Raw genomic sequence first — 17,247 nt, 5'->3', positions numbered from 1 at the left:
TTTAAGTGGCTTTAATGGTATAATCTTGGAATGTAACATTCAAGTCTCGAAATATAATATGTGTAATCTCGTTAATATGATTTATACGAGTATTTAAGATGGCAGAGGTGGTATAAAATGAACAACTTCTGTCAAGTGGCAGCCAGTATTGGTGTGCAGCAGCAAAATGCATTTTCTATTACTTGTAAGTTCTGTTTTGCATATATATAAATTTATTATCATAATAATACTGTTACAATATATTTTTATTGATAAAATATTGTTTTATCTAGGAATTATTATGTTTAAATATTTTTGCATCGCAAGTATTGAGTGAAGAAAAAAGTTATGAATATTCTGATCAACATCCATGGTCATTTATTTATACAGTATATCCATTTTATAATTCTGAAACATTGCTTGAAGTATGGAATACTGAGAAATCTGGAGACATTCCTACAGATGTAGTGACTATTTCTTCTCATAAACAAGACAATATGATTTTATACTCTAATAATAATCAGTACAATGATACAAATTTACAAACAAAAAATGATGTATCTTACTTTGTAAGTGGAATAAAAAATATAAATGAGGCACAATCATTGAAGAATGTACAACTTTCTAGTTATGTAAGTTTTAATTAAACAATTAAAAACAATTATTTATTTATGTTATTATATGTAAAATACACTCTTACTGTTCTAGAGAAACAGACACAAAGATGAATCTTCAAAATGAATAAGAGGATTTCACTTGAATTTGATGACACAAAGAAATAATGTATTTGCAAGTGTGTATTTAAACTCATATTATATTATTTCTGTAATGTATTTCTTTTATTAAAAAGTAGATATGTCATTGTAGAATGTATAATTAAAAGAGATTATTTAAATACATTTAAATGTTTTTTATTTAAATTTACATAACTTCAAAAGGTAAAAGAGGTAAAGTTGAATAATTATTATGTAAACATACTTGGTACCTAATTGAATATCTATAGCAAAATAGTGACGACCCTATTGGTTCAGTCAATCACGTGTATGTACCTATCTACACAGTCGAGTAGTGTGAGTGGAGGATTCTTGTTTCCTGTATTCCGCTTTAGCTTCTAGAAGTAGTTAACCAATGTCTTATCTTTGTATAAGTAGAAATAAAGTAACATGGCCGGCACTTATAGGAATTATATGAAGTTGTTAGAATCTTGGCCTCTAGATGAATCGAAAGCTGGCAGGTACTAAATTAAAAGCCCTATTATTTTTGTCCATCGAATTTTATCACAATAAGATCAATGTTAATTTAATATAGTTTTAAGTATTTCATGGAAATATGTAGATCAAGGTTAGAACGAGTGTTTCGGATACATAAATATTACAGTGTATTTATATTGTTAGTGTGCCATATATATTTTTTAATTAACTAATTATTAGTTATGCAATATTCAGTTTATGCTTTTCTGTTTCATTTAAAATTTAATAATTTATATTTATTTTAGAGACATAGGTCAGCATATTCGTGATCAGATAAAAATTGCTTTCGCAAAAGGTGAAGCAGCCGCTCCATTAGATCGTGAGGTATGTGACCGCTATTACGTCAGTTTACAAAGAATCGCTTCTAATTATTATGGACAAAAGTATGCTCGTACTCGCAATAATAGCGCTAGTGGATTGACAAGAGAACAATGTAATTTGGCACTCACACCTGAAATGTTAGAATACTTTCAAGCAGATGAAAGAGGATTCTTTAAACGTTTAACTTCAGAAATTTCGTATTTATTTAAATATTCAAAAGATAAACTTTATAATGTTTCGAAAAATAAAGTATAAAATTTGTGCTATTCCTATAAACAGACATTATGATATTAAACGTTACAATAGAATTAGTCACTGTTTATTACAAGGACAATGTGATGTAAAATGTTTAATGAATACAAAAAGATATAGTCAATTAGTAGATAAGAATGAAGAGAAGATCCCACATATACCAGTTATGGTTCCTCAAGTATTAACTTATTTGGAACCTGCACCAAAAAAAACTATTGTAGATATGACATTTGGTGCTGGCGGACATTCTATGGAAATTTTAAGAACTTTTCCTGATGTGAAAATATATGCACTGGATAGAGATCCTATCGCACATGAATTTGCGCATAAATTATCGGAAAAGTATCCTGGGCAAGTGATACCTTTATTAGGCAGATTTTCTGAATTACCACAATTACTTTGTGAACATAAAGTGAAGAAAAACAGTATAGATGGGTTTTTGTTCGATTTTGGCTGTTCATCAATGCAGTTTGATATTCCTGAAAGAGGATTTTCTATATCACGGAATGGACCCTTAGACATGAGGATGGATGGATTTAGGTGTTCTGAAGAACCTACAGCTGCTGATGTTTTAGAGAGAATCACTGAAATAGATTTAATCAAAGTCTTAAGAGTTTATGGTGAAGAAAAGCAAGCAAAAAAAATTGCACGTGCTATCATAGATGCTCGATATACCTTCAGAAGTTTAAAAACTACGCAAGAACTAGCTCAATTAATTGAATCTGTTATTCATGATACAAGATATGACCAAATTGGTAGATTTACTCACTGTGCTACAAAAACATTTCAGGCACTTAGAATTTTTGTGAATAATGAATTGAATGAAATTAATTATGGTATTATTCTGGCTGCATCATACTTAAAACAAGAAGGTCGTTTGGTAACAATATCTTTTCATTCTTTAGAAGACAAAATAATTAAAAGGCACATTTCTGGGAATATAATAGATAATATTGCTAACAAAGTAGCATTAAAATATACTGATTGCAGTAAATGGTATGAAGATAATGAATACGCAAATATTATACAAACACCATGGAAAATGTTACATAAACATGTAATAACACCTACATCTGAAGAAGTAAAACAAAATCCGAGATCCCGTTCTGCGAAATTAAGGGGTGTCAGTAAAGTGATATAATTTGTTATTTTATAAATGAAAAATATAAATATGTGGCTTTATTATTCTTTGTTCTAATACAAAATAATATTTTTAATCTTTAGAGGTATGTGTCTTGTAATGAATTTGAATGTACAGAATTAATTGTAAAATATGAAAAAATAAAATATTGTAACACATTAGGAATATGAATGTCTCCAATATAAACAAAAATATTTAAAATAAGCCTTCTATTTCGTCTGTTTCATTGTTCCAGTCCATATCATAAATGCTTGGTCTGGTAGATAGACCTGGCATCATCATTATCTGGAAAAATAATATTATACATTTGAGTATTTGATACATTTGGGAAATTAATAATTTTAATACATAAATACTTACATCTCCTACCATTGGCACTACAAAACCAGCACCAACAGATACAAAAATATCTGTAATATTGAGCGAGAAACCTGTAGGAGCGCCTTTAACTGATGGATCACCTGTTAAAGAGTTTGATGTTTTTGCCATGCACAGAGGCAATTTATCGTATCCTAATTTATTATATGCCTCAATTTTCGTTTGTACCTACAATAATAATTATATTTATATTCATATATATTATATACTAATATACACTATAATATTGTAAGTTGGTAAGACATTTACCTTATCTGCAAGAACAATTTGTCCCGCACCATACATTTTTTTTGCAATGACATTAATCTTCTCTTCGATACTGATATTCAAGTCGTATAATACTTTGAAATCGCTGGATTTATTTGTGGCGGCTATAACTGCATCTGCAAGATCTGTAGCACCAGTACCACCTTGTGACCAATGATTACATATTACTGCATCAGCTGCACCGCTTCTAATTGCTTCTTCTTTTATCAATTCCAATTCTGCTTTTGTGTCAGTACTGAAACAGTTTTTATGCAATTATTTATTTCTCAGTAAACAAATGTACTTATAAAAATTAGTCTTTTTTTTTTAAACTTACGCGTGAACATTAATAGCAACAATAACTGGCACACCAAATTTAATTCCGTTACTAATGTGCTTTTGAAGATTTGGAAGACCTTTTTTGACCAATTCAAGGTTTTCTTCAAGATATTCTTTTTTCAAGGTAGCACCCGTAGTTACAGGAGGGCCGCCACCATGCATTTTCAGTGCTCTGACAGTTGCAACGAGTACAACAGCGTTTGGTGTGTGTCCAGATGTTCGACATTTAATATTGAAGAACTTTTCCATACCTATGTCAGAACCAAACCCGGCTTCGGTTACCACGATACCTTCCGGTCCAACTAATTTTAATGCAATTGCATCTGCAATAATCGAGGAACATCCGTGCGCGATGTTTGCAAACGGTCCAGCATGAACCATAACTGGAGTTCCCTCTAAAGATTGCATCAATGTTGGTTCAATGGCATCTTTCAGTAAAATGGACATTGCTCCAGTCATACCCTGAACATAATTTTTCTTGTAAAAAATGCGATAACATTACTATAATTGTTTGACATTTAATATAAATATACTAACAAAATCTTCGGCTGTTAAGGGTTCTCCATTTTTGCTGAAAGCTACTACCATGTTACCAAGTCTCTCTTTCATGTCTTCGACACTGGTGGATAGAGCGAGTATTGCCATTACTTCAGAACCAACGGAAATAGAGAAAGATGTTTCCCGCGTTTTTCCTTTTTCAGTTGAACTTTGACCAATAGTAATTTTACGTAAAAATCGATCGTTTGTATCGATTACTGAAATAAAATTAATTTCATTTGTAAATTAAGTTAAATTTTATAGATCGGTGAATGTTGGACATTTAAAAAGATATGCGACCTTCAGTAAGTCTATTGGTTTTGATTTTACTAGAAAGTATTATTTGTAACAGAAAATATTTATCAATTAAATCAAGAATAAATTTTATATTAATACTTATTATAAATCTGTTTCCAATACCTCGATTGAAAGGAATATTCTGTGGATCGATGTCTAATCTTGCGAATCTTTTAGCTTCCTCTTCTGTTAAACTATTAGGATCGGTTTTCGTAATGCCAAGTTTTTGTAGGCGTCGTAATTGTATTTTCGAAAATTTCCTTACACCTTTAATTGATGGTACAAGTCGGTCGTAAAGAGCTTTGTCAGTTTGAGTTGATTCATGGAAATATCGGGCGTCGATTTGTGCCGCTAATAGATTATTGGCTGCTGTAATGGCATGTATATCTCCGGTTAAATGCAAGTTGAATTCTTCCATGGGGATAACCTGGAAATATATTAATTATAAAGTTTTTCCACATATAATTTCAATAATAAAGAAATAAATGAAGTTAGTTCTATTTCTACGAACCTGTGAGTATCCTCCGCCTGCAGCTCCTCCTTTTACACCAAATGTAGGACCTTGACTTGGTTGTCTTAAGGTAACAAATGAGTTCTTTCCCTTATGCGCAGTCAAAGCTTGTACCAAACCTAGTGATGTAGTACTTTTGCCTTCTCCAAAAGGTGTTGGTGTAATACCAGCAACAACTACAAGTTTTCCACTCTGCTGATCCTTCAATCTCTTCAGGACGTTCAAACTAATCTTTGCCTTTTTACTTCCATAAGGACTGATCTCGTTCTGGAGTAGTCCAATCTCTTCCGCTAGAATTGTGATTGGTTTTGGTTCTTGGCTCCTTGAAATTGCTATATCGCTGGGAACCGGAGTTTGTGGGTTGATCTTTAAGATATTAAGTTTCCAATTGGTGCTTAAAATTCTCTCCACTGCTCTTTGAGCAGATACTACCGTATTTTTCATCAACATAGCCACGGTCATCGGGCCTACCCCGCCGGGTACTGGGGTGATATACGATGCTACTTTCGCGGCTTCTTCGTAATCAACATCTCCTACTAAACGTTGTCCAGATTTCTTAGTCGCATCTAAAATAATTTCATATATTGTAATATTTGCCTTAGGATTTTACTAAAATATTAACAGTGGAAAGAATAATTTTCTTTATATTAGTAAAATACTTGTGTATTATGTTGTTATTTAAAAATTAATTTTAATAAAACTGAATATATACGTATATACTATATACTATATTTCTATGCATATGTGTATTATTCGTATTTAATTAATATACATGTATGGCGATATTGAGGCACACGATAGTTATATCTATAATTTCAGTGAAATAAAAAGAAAAAGTTTGAACATGATAATTCACGTGTAATATTCGTTCTAAGATGCAGTTGCATCATAACTAAAGAGTCTGCTGGCTCATTTGATCTCGTTCCCTCTTTTCATGTGATATTTCGAAACTTGGGGTCAACCTTACGGAAGTCAAACCACGATTGGTCAAGTTCCATAAATATGATAAATGACATTTGACTACTGTTCTTAAGCACTTAGTGTTAATAAGTATTTTACGCAGCGGTATCATATGATTCACTAAAACACAGTTTTTTTGTATATCATGTAAAATTTGTTTGCTATTTTATAATGGACAAAAGCTGCATCTCAAATTTAATTTCACATTACGTTTATGTGGAAGTGATGATATTAGTAAAGTTTTGAGTGTTAATATTACATATTAAATTATATTTACCTGGAATGGAATTTATTCCGCAATCGATTACGACTGCACCAGGTTTAATCCAGGTTCCCTTGACCATTTGTGGCTGGCCAATTGCAACAACTACGATATCAGCCTGCGAAACCTATAATCAAAATGAACCTTTAATATAGATGTAGTTAAAATTATTTTATCGAAATTTTATTTTTGAAGAAAACAAAGGTAGCCACTTACAACTTCCGGTAGATTCTTCGTTTTCGAGTGACACACTGTTACAGTGGCGTTGTTCCATTTTAATAATTCTGCTACAGGTGTACCGACGATTTTACTTCTACCTAAAACTACAGCCTTAGCGCCAGCGATTGGGACACCACTCCTAGCGCACATTATTGTAAAAATTAATTGTTTATTTAATTATTTACATAACAGACACGTTATAAAAAGTATTTATCTCTGTTTATTTCTATTTGTAATTTAATTTTTTATTAATATAAATGCTGAAACGTTTAAAGAGTAAAAAGGATGAATATTTGTTCAGTTATTAAAATTACTTTCAAAATACTATGTTAAAAATATTCACATGTTATTTAAAATGAATAAAAACACTTTTAGCGTACTTTTTGATAAGTTCAATGCATCCATTTGGAGTACACGGTAAAAATCCCGTCATATCACCAATTGCAACTTTTCCTTCATTAATCGTGTTTAATCTGAAAAAAATGAAATTCGTATTCAGCGTTTATTACAAAGAAATATGGAACTTGTATTCGAACGTAATCAGTGATTGACGTCTTTAATTTATTTTTACATTCACTTACGTAAGTACAGTGATATATTGGTGTAATACGTAAACAACAAATATTTGTTACAAAATTTATAAAAATTGAAATTAGAAATAATATAATTATTATGGAAAATTCCACGACACTTACCCGTCCACGTCTTTTTCAGGGGAGACTAAATCGGTAATCATATGGCTGTCAATTTTGTTCACAGTATCAAGAGGCATTTGCACAATTATTCCATGAATATTTGGATCATTGTTTAATTTATTTACTTTGTTTATTAATTCTAGTTCCGTTGTAGTATTTGGAAGTTTAACGTGATCTGCAGTGATTCCGATATCGCCCGCCGCTTTTATTTTCATTCTGATATAAACGTTTGAATCTTCCCGGCCGCCAACTTGTACGATAGCTAAGCCAGGTGTAAAACTCGGCAGTTTTAGTTTCATCGATTGTACATCTTTTGCTAGATTTTTACGTATTTCCCTACGAATTCATTAAGATAATTAGATTTACTAAGAAGTGAAGTTATATATTTCTGTTTTTAGAATAAATTGAATTGTGAATTATGTAATAATGAAACTATCATTGAAAAGTATTTTTATTTCCGCTAAACAACAGAGTGAGACCGTAAAAAGCAAAAGAATTATTATTAAGAGTATAATGAAAAATTATAATAAAGAAATTAAAGCATTATTAAAGTCGAACTGTGTACATAATAATTTGTGTTTTTGTACTTTAATATTGTAAAAATGAAATCTGTATTATATTATGTTGTATTTGGAGTTGAAATGGCCGAATTATTGCTTCTATTAGGTAATAACAAAAACGCTCTTAGTTTTAAATTATAATTCAATTTAAATGCAGATTTTTTTTCTGGAAATGTACATAATTTTCTGGTATCATTTTACTTTTGTTTTTATTTATTTATATCAATGGTTGTGCAAAGTATTTTAAGGAAATCAAAATCTGTTTTTAATACATGAATTATGTATTTCAATATACATTTGCTATACGTAGATTATACTTTACATCTGTACTTAAATACAACTGAAATAACAATCTCTAACTTATAAACATACATCCTTTTCTGTTTAATGTGTTACTATAAAATACTATGATATACTATGAGATTGTTATAAATATTTAATATAGTGTAATATTTTTTTCTTTTTTTCTTGTTAATTAAGTATTTGGGTATTATATTAATGCAAATTGAAGTTACATTTATATCTGAAATAGATAATTTAAAAATGTTTTTAATGGAATAATTAACGATTCACGTTTTAATTTTAATTGAAATCTATAATTCAAATTTTGTCGATCTGGAGGGATCTTTAGATCCGACAACATTGATTTTTTTGAGGCTGATAATATTGGAAAATTAGTCTCTTAAAGATGTACATTTTATGTTGCAGTCGTATTTAGTTCAGTAGCTAACCGTTCTCTCCAGGTAGAGTCCGCTAGTGTATGAGAGTTTGTTTCACAGTGTCGGTATTTCAGAACAATCGGCAGAAAGTCACATGGTGCACAGTGCATGCAGGAAGTTTAAGTATGTTTTAATTGTAAGAGTCTATACCAAAACTATCGATTGATTTCAATGAAAAGAAAATAATTATACCTGAATTTAAACTTCTTATATCTATAGCTAGAAACATAATATAACTTACGTCGCAAGTTCGGTTCCAGATAGCACCACTCCTCGCACATCAGTCGACATAATTCTTTTATACAATCTGTAACCACTCAGAAAATCACTATTGTTTATAATTTAAGTTTTTTAATTAATGTGTAAGTCTTTGAACTCAATTATTGTTTAGAAATCAACGGATTGACAAATTCCGTTTATGTATACGACAGAGATTCACTGGAAGACTGGTGATTGTTGAGTGAACTGTTTTACTGTAGACTACCGGTTTACTAGCGATTGAGTATAAACCATGTACACTCCCATTCAAAAGTAGTAGGATACTGACTCATTTAAAGGAACCTTTACTTACGTAATTTGTGACTTACTTAAATACAATAGCGACTTGATAATTAAATATATAATTTAAATTCGAAGAAATTATTTAGAGAGAATAGAAAGTACCAGAGAAATTAAATAAATAAATTGATCACCACGGACACACAATTTTAAATCATTAACAAAATTATTGGGACGGATTAGAGCTATAAGTTACATAAAAATGTCAAAGATTATGATTAGAATTACAGAATATTGTACAAAAAGGAAAGTTTTATTTTATTGTACAAAAATCTTAATATGAATACTGTAGACATATTAATTGCTTGGATGCCAAAAATTAATGAAAGCAGCACCCAAAACACATAATAAAGTACGTGTAAATTAATTGTATTAATATAAGCGATGTATGATATGAATATGATCAATATAATTTATAGTGTACTAAATGTATAAGATATTAAAAAAATTAGTCTTTGTGAAATCGAATTTTTTAAAAATGTTACTTTGATAATTATAAATCTTTCATGACTTTTGAGCAGGAGTGTATGTGTCATGAAGATAAGGTCGTGTGGATTATTTACACATGGAAAACTGATGTAAACGTCTCTAGGATACGCGAAATGTATGCTTCGACTTTGTATTTTATTCTCTCTCATTTGATCTTGTATCTTGGAAGCTCTCAATTTTTAAGAAATTTATTCTTTATACATTACATGTTTCTTCTCCTTAATTTCATCTTACACGATTCTTTATAAAATTCTTTGCTATTGTATATTAATAAATATTTACTCTTTAAACATATTTACAAAGTTTTATAATGATTCATTTTCATCATCAATATTTTTCTTTTTATTTCTTTTTCATATTTGAGATTCAAACAATGAAACAAATTGTTATACCCAGTCATATTATGAAGATAAATAACTTAAAAAAAACAACGATTTTAATGAAATATATTAATGGAAATATTTGTCTTACTTAAGAGCTTGCATTACTTGTGCTATATGTTCGACGCGACGATTCTCTCGGAACTAACGAGAAAGAAAATCTTCATGGGGGGTAAGAAACCACAGTCTGTAAACAAGATATTTTCATATGTCGAAACTCCAATCGATAAACTTTGACATGAAAAGTATTTGTAACGAATTTCCAAGTGGCACGTTGTTATCGTATCTGCACGTTGTACCACATTCATGAAACAGATAATGCCTCATTGTTGATTTATAAAATAGGTATTGCGAGAAATTCGTTATCTATTTTTAAAGAATAATTTGTGAGAAAAATAGAAATTTGATGAGAAAAATATGGATTATCGGTGTGTTATTTTGAAAGTTGCGCTATCAATTATTATTCAAAGATTATTGATCAATAATTTCAATAAGATTGAAAAATTACCCTTAATATTGATATATGTTACCTTACTGCAGTGACGGCCACGAGTAGAACTCTATGTGTGACAGTTTTTCCCTTTACGATCCATTTTCGTATTCCACCACATTTCGTAAGAGCCTTCTTATTTTAGACGCAACTTTGGTTGTGATGGAAACGTATTCACACACTAATAGGTTTACACAAATTTGTATGAAAAATTGTAACGTATCCTATATGAAGTATTGCATTTCTTGGGGCTAAACAATTAATCTTTAAAGGTATATGTAAATATTATGTAAAAGTATTTTTTAGATGTGTTTTATTTTTCGTGAAATAACATGTTAGACGAATAATAAGTTAGAAAAAAGACATTTGTACAGACAATAATTTCTGAACACGACTGTAGGTTAAAATAAATCATTTGTCCATTAATAAAGACAGTATCTAGTATTTGTTCTTAACTTTATGTTAAATAAATTATCATCTTTTTCTGTATAGAACGTTTATTTACATTTATTTACAAGCGTATTATTTCTTCTTGTACAAATAGAAGCATTTATTTAACTGTATATAAAAGGAACTCAGTGGTAAGTTGTTGACAGTAAATTGCGATCATACGTTTACTGACCTAATCATTGTTCATTGATAAATGAATTTATCAATTCTTATCATACGCGTCAGAATGTCGTAACATGCTCTCGTAACTGATATCTTAAAATAATTAGGGGATCCACCATTTAAATTATGTAACCAATGTTTTGAAAGTCACTGTAACCTATATAAGGAAGGATTTTAAATTTGAGTAAAACTTTAGAATAGTGATTTTACGAAATTTTTTATTACTGATATTTAATTTATACATTTAGATTAAATATTTCAATATATTATTAAACACGTTAAAAGTTATCAAGCTCTCCAATTGCTTTAAGATATATGTATGTATCATGTTTAACTTTAATCTGAAAATAAAGTGATTAATAATTTTTATGAATATATTTTTCATAAATTAATTCGTTAATAATTAATTATATGGAACAGTAAATATTAAATAATATTGAATGAATTAGTATTAAATTGAAATTCTTGACATTTAATGAATTTTTATTTTTACTGAAATTATAAGTTTTATGTTCATTAGAAAATTATTCTTTATTGGTTAATCCATTCAATGTAATACCTTTAAATATAAGAGCACCTGCTTCTAATAACTAAGTTTAGATTAAAATATTTTTCTTCTGTATAATAATTTCAAAGAATTATCATTATTGTTTACGTAATATCATTTTCCTTTACTAACTGATAAATATAATCACAAAAAATAGTTGCGTTTAGGATAATTACTGATAAGACGTATATTAAATATAGTATTCTGTTTTCATTCGTGTCATGAAAAATATTGTTGACGTCGCTAGAATGATACGAACGGGTCTTAAGAGAAAACGCTGCAATTTTCAATGTTCGACTCGACGCGTATATTTGTATGTTCGATGATAAGTCGTCATATAAATGTGTCAGATTTACTCTTACGACATAACTTCTCTATTGCTTTATTTATTATTATTATCAATAATTTCTAAAGTAATTATAACCCACTAGTGATGAACGTTGATTAGACAAAGAAACTTCGACTTGAGTGACGATCCTTGGTACAACTAGCAGAAGATGTCTGAAATCATAGAACTGCAACAGTTAAAATGAGATTTATACATAAAAATATGATTAATAAATAAAATTTGAATTTCGTTTAAAAGGACATAGAATTAATTTCACATTTAAAATACTTTGTCAGTAACTGATACATTCGTCTATTAAATTTAGAAAGTTCACGGGAGGGAGTCGAATCTGTTAATAATCCCTTTATGCTTTACATTACAGTTAAAGCTTTCAAGAAAATGCTACAAAAACAATCTATTTTCTTCATTCGATCCTGTGCTATCAAATTTACGATTCGATAAACCAATTCAGTCTACTGTGGACTATACCACAATACTAAGCAAAAACTATGTATATTTAAGCTCCTTGAAGTTACGACAATTGATCCTAAGATCAAAACATTGAAGCAGGGTCTAAATACGACTACATTTGAAATTGGAGAACTTGTATTATAAACTATAAAATTTATCCATAATAATTTATATTATAACAAAATAATTTAGTATTTTTCAAAAATTCTTTCTATTGAATTATAGTACATCTCCACATTAACATCTTTTATATTTTAATTTAAATGCATAAGAAACTTTCATATCCAAATTAATTGGGAGTGAAAAGTGTTCAGTAACTTATCTGATACTAATTCTCTATTAATTTTGTATTATCAATACATTCAAAAACGATATTCTTGTTTTCTCGTTTTCACTGTACAGATACTTTCACGACCATCGAAGAGTTTCTTTTTCTCTGAAATCAAATATTCGCAATGGTTGCCAGATACTTACGGATACCAATATGATGCACAACTGAATGAAAGTTTAATAAATTAAATTGTGGTTGTTCGTCCGAAAGAAAACACCAGCAAAATCTTTGTAGGAAGTGTACAGATAAGATGTAATTAAACTCAACAGGGGAGCAACAGAGAGGGAGGAAGGGGGTGAATACGCAGCAGGAATATAAAGTTGTCCCGCGAGATAGACTGGTTTGTCCCGAACGTTAGGGGAATCCTTGCATCAGAGAGGTGGCCACGAATCGCGCTCCTTTGTGGGACTTACGTCTTTCTGTGAGCGTAGAAAGCCACGGAAGAGGAGGATCTTGGTTAATCTTACTAATCTTCGCCGGTTGCGCCGACCTCCGATGGCGAAACTGTACAATGGCCAGTCGAAAACCGCGACCTAATGACATTACAGATCCCCCAATCAGCGCGAAGAGCGGATAAAGGACGTACAACGTGCCATGCTTAATTTCATTAAACTATTTGAAGCAGATGAAAAATCTTTTCAGATCATCCTGAACCTTGAGAATATTGGCATTTTATATTTACGACGTACTGTAAATTATTGCCGAACAACATTTTTTGCTGCATACTAGACTGATAATATTAGGGAAAATAATTTGACACACGAATAAAAACTTATTTCAGTATATTATGTAACTGGTAATCACTGTTTATGATTAAGATAAATACAAGATTATTTTTATTGCAGGATATTATGAGATTTCATTTCAAAAGCTTAAATCCTTGGTTAAAGGTATCAATGAAACAATTCTACGTAAAGATATTTAGTTTGATTGTTTTATTACGAATTCTTATATAAAATATGGTCCGTTTGACTAATTAATTTTTTCAAAGGGCTAGGAATATTATAATCGCGATACCATTTGTTTAGAACGATTCAGAACCATTTGTTTTGTAGACGAATTATCGTGTTTAAAACTATACATTATTATAAAATCTGTAGAATTGGATATTTTATAACGTATGTTATAAATGTTAATACAGTGATATAAACGTTAATCGGTGTTATTATAGAATGAATAACGCGAATAATTAAAAGTATTAAATTTTCATCGCAGATTTTACGTATAATAATGGAATTATTTAATGCCTTATATAATATAAACAATAAATCATATTTGTATTCAATAATTTATTTTCTGTCTATCAAGAAAATTGACAAAATAATTCATATCGTGCCGGTAGTAGAACTTCATAAAATATACATAAAATGGTTAACTACATTACAGTTAATTGCAGTTACTAACATAAGTAAAATATACATACATGTTTATAATGTAATAATATAACAGTTGTAGTTAGAATAATTTTGGTCAATAGAAATTATATTTACATATTTAAAAGTTTAATAGCAATTACTTCACAATAGAGATCTTTAATTAAAATAGGAACATTGAACTGTCTATTTAATTACTAGATTACATTATTTAAAATTGTGCGATTTAAACGACTACATGGATTTTAAAGTATTCTTTTGCAGGTATAAGCTGTAAAAAATCTTATCACTTCAGAATATCTTAAGTTTGTCCTTAACTTAGTGTATTTCAACAATTCTTTATCTCTATTGTACGTTATAACACACATAGAAAAATAAGAGAACATGCATTACCTATGTAATGGATATTTGAAATAACAGAATTTTATAACAAAAGTTTGCAAAATTATTTAAATACTTCAACAAATTTTTGATTAGTGTCGATTATCTATTGCTTCCTCCTTTGATAATTTTCCGAAACACTTGAAGGTAAACGTTCAAATTGTTAACTGTTTAAGCACATTTTCAAGGTATCTCCCGAAGGAGTTGTGCCCCCACGAAAGTCTCGAATCTCGCGGGTCTTCGCAGCTTAAGGTTAATTAATATCAGACGGGCAGTAACGTGGACGAAGATCACGGGGAAATTGGCGGTTACTGTGAAATTGCCGGATCGATGTAGTAGTCGGCATCTATAATTTCTCGAGAACGTCGATTCCCACTGATTTCGTAATTTAATTCATCCTCGAGAAAGCTTCGACGTCTTTGCTGCTCAAATGGAGATGGTTTGGCGGTTCCAACTTTTTCCTCTTCTTTTTTTTCCCCGCCAATTCATTTCCTCCCTAATCTCTGCAACTCAATCTCGATTCGCAAGATATGCCGGAGGCAATCTTACGTTGAATCAATATTACCCCGACTTCCATTGGCCCCTCGTGTACCCTTTTGCGTTGCGGAAATCGCTCAACCAGTTTCATACACCCGAAGAAGTTGCTCTTCAACGTTGTTTGACGAGCACCACCGTGAAGTAATCGATGAAAAAAGCAAACCTAGGGAAGTTCTATTATTTTTCAATGAGTTTTTCAAGACGTTATTAACATTTAATGAAAATAATCTTTTGTGTAACAATTAGAATTATATAGAAGTAATCACTGATTTTCAAATTATTTTATGTTTTCTAATGTGAACTAGTTATAGATACTTACTATGAATACTTGATTGGTCATAGACACTTTAACTTGTGTGCTCTTTGTGATTGTTCAATATTTTTTCTCTGTAAAAAGTTCTTTATCAGTAAATTGGAAATATATGGCGATTGATCAAGTACTTTCAACTGGAATCATGAAATTTTCGTTACAGTGAACTATAATTATGGACTTAAGTAGTTCAATTGATTTTAATGTTTCAGAATTATTACTTAATACTTGAAAAATCGTGCGTGGGATATCTTATTTCTGTTTTTATTTTATAGGTAGTTACTAAATATTTCACAATGCTGAACACTTGATGAAGAAATGAATTTTAAGATTCGCGTAACAGGTACCGGCTGGTCAGTTATACAGAAGGGGTGACTTGAATGCCATTACTGAAACCGGTATGAATTCAAACTCGCGTGACAACATAGGAGCGTAAGGTAATCGTTATGATTCTTATGAAGAAATTTTATTCTATATTTTCGACTTATTTTCTCATTTAAGTACCACTAATTACAGGCCACCCTATGTATTCCTCCAAATAGGCATAAGATATAGATATCACGATATCGATGTAATACAGAACAATATTGTCCATTGTCTAGACAAAAAATTGTACTTTTATTTTATCAAAAATTGACCTAACATTCCTATATCGTTAAATTATTTATTCCATCGATCAACTTACGATAACTAAGGTAATTCCATGTGAAATGCCCCGAACTCATTTACATTGCCTACTTAACTGTTCTTCGTATGTGTAATTTACTTTCATAAATACATCTTGTTTTGTTAGGTAATAACGATATTTAATGTTCTTTCAAAAGATGAATTTCTCTCTCGAACTTACTCTATACAATCAACTCACCACTGGCAATATGGACCACCGAGGGTCTGTCGAAAATTTCATTCCTTCATAAAATCGACACGATTTTGAATTTGTACTGGAAAATCACACGAGGAATTGAATAAAGTGTTACTCGTAAATTAAATTAACAATCATTATAAGTATCTTCGAATTTTTTCAAAGTTTCACAAAACTCACAAAATTGAAAGACTAAGGCAGATCATAAAATATATTGCCGGCAGAGGGTTAGTAGGATACTAACAGCTTATAATTAATTAACGTCTGCAATTAATGGTACGTTTTCTCTAAAGTTCTTGAAATGTTTCTCGTTCCACTTTCCATCTCTTCATCGGTTATCTCTACTGTTCCTTCGAGTACATACAGCCGGAATTGGTACCGTAGCATGTTCAAGTCTGAACGAAGGGTGCTGCCCCGTAAGGAGGGGGCGAGTTCGTGGCTCCGTCGTGGAATAGGTACGTACAGATTCCAACTACTGCGGATAGTTAAGCTTAAGGGTTCTACGGAGAAACTAGCCTTGGGGTGACTGCAGCCACGGATGATCAGGGCTGAAGTAAACTGGCTTCGGAGGGGGGAGGGTGAAGGAAAGGGGCTGGATTGGGTGCTATAGGGTGGAAGATTTCTCCATCTCGGATAGCAAAGCAACTTGGACCGCAAATTCCTTTACGCGGTACAGCGCGGAGTGCATCCACGGCTACACTCAAGGAATCGACTCGATTTCGTTAATAGGTCGCGTTCAACTTGGACAGTGAATTTTATTCGTCGGACATTCTAGCCCGTTTCTACCAGGGACACTTGTTCCAACTTGGTGTAATTAGGGATGTCAGGAGTTGTAATGCATTCGAGTTATTTTACCGTGTTCTTAACCGTTGAATGTTCGATAGTTAAAGATCTTTCTATGTTACATGGAAA

General features: G+C 30.7%; 4 protein-coding genes across 4 annotated transcripts; 3 read left to right on the top strand and 1 right to left on the bottom strand.

Annotated features, from left to right (window-relative positions):
* The first annotated feature begins 4 nt into the window (after positions 1 to 4).
* Positions 5 to 739, top strand: LOC116427526 (uncharacterized). The gene is given in 4 exon segments (XM_076370135.1): positions 5 to 184; positions 273 to 611; positions 688 to 704; positions 706 to 739. Coding segments are annotated over 4 exon segments (393 nt in total). The 5' UTR covers positions 5 to 166; the 3' UTR covers positions 725 to 739.
* A 289-nt stretch (positions 740 to 1,028) lies between these two features.
* LOC116427522 (ubiquinol-cytochrome c reductase complex assembly factor 2) lies at positions 1,029 to 2,028 on the top strand. The gene is made up of 2 exons (XM_031977972.2): positions 1,029 to 1,213; positions 1,475 to 2,028. Exons 1-2 carry the CDS (start codon positions 1,143 to 1,145, stop codon positions 1,803 to 1,805), a joined length of 402 nt encoding a protein of 133 aa, XP_031833832.2. The 5' UTR covers positions 1,029 to 1,142; the 3' UTR covers positions 1,806 to 2,028.
* On the top strand, positions 1,903 to 2,943 carry LOC143174180 (putative methyltransferase-like protein 15 homolog). The gene has a single exon (XM_076370133.1). The coding sequence runs from the start codon at positions 1,903 to 1,905 to the stop codon at positions 2,941 to 2,943; it is 1,041 nt and encodes a 346-aa protein (XP_076226248.1).
* Positions 2,944 to 2,977: 34 nt separating this feature from the next.
* pug (pug C-1-tetrahydrofolate synthase, cytoplasmic) lies at positions 2,978 to 8,983 on the bottom strand. Its single transcript, XM_031977959.2, has 12 exons — positions 8,908 to 8,983; positions 7,388 to 7,723; positions 7,073 to 7,165; positions 6,690 to 6,831; positions 6,489 to 6,600; positions 5,252 to 5,817; positions 4,864 to 5,167; positions 4,444 to 4,661; positions 3,905 to 4,368; positions 3,571 to 3,823; positions 3,304 to 3,489; positions 2,978 to 3,228 (listed from the first exon to the last, which is right to left on the bottom strand). Exons 1-12 carry the CDS (start codon positions 8,955 to 8,957, stop codon positions 3,139 to 3,141), a joined length of 2,814 nt encoding a protein of 937 aa, XP_031833819.2. The 5' UTR covers positions 8,958 to 8,983; the 3' UTR covers positions 2,978 to 3,138.
* Between the last annotated feature and the right edge of the window lie 8,264 nt (positions 8,984 to 17,247).

Source organism: Nomia melanderi, chromosome 8, assembly GCF_051020985.1.
Source record: "Nomia melanderi isolate GNS246 chromosome 8, iyNomMela1, whole genome shotgun sequence".
NCBI lineage: Eukaryota > Metazoa > Arthropoda > Insecta > Hymenoptera > Halictidae > Nomia > Nomia melanderi.
The sequence above is the reverse complement of the archived record's forward strand: the minus strand, read 5'-3'. Positions and strand labels throughout refer to the sequence as shown.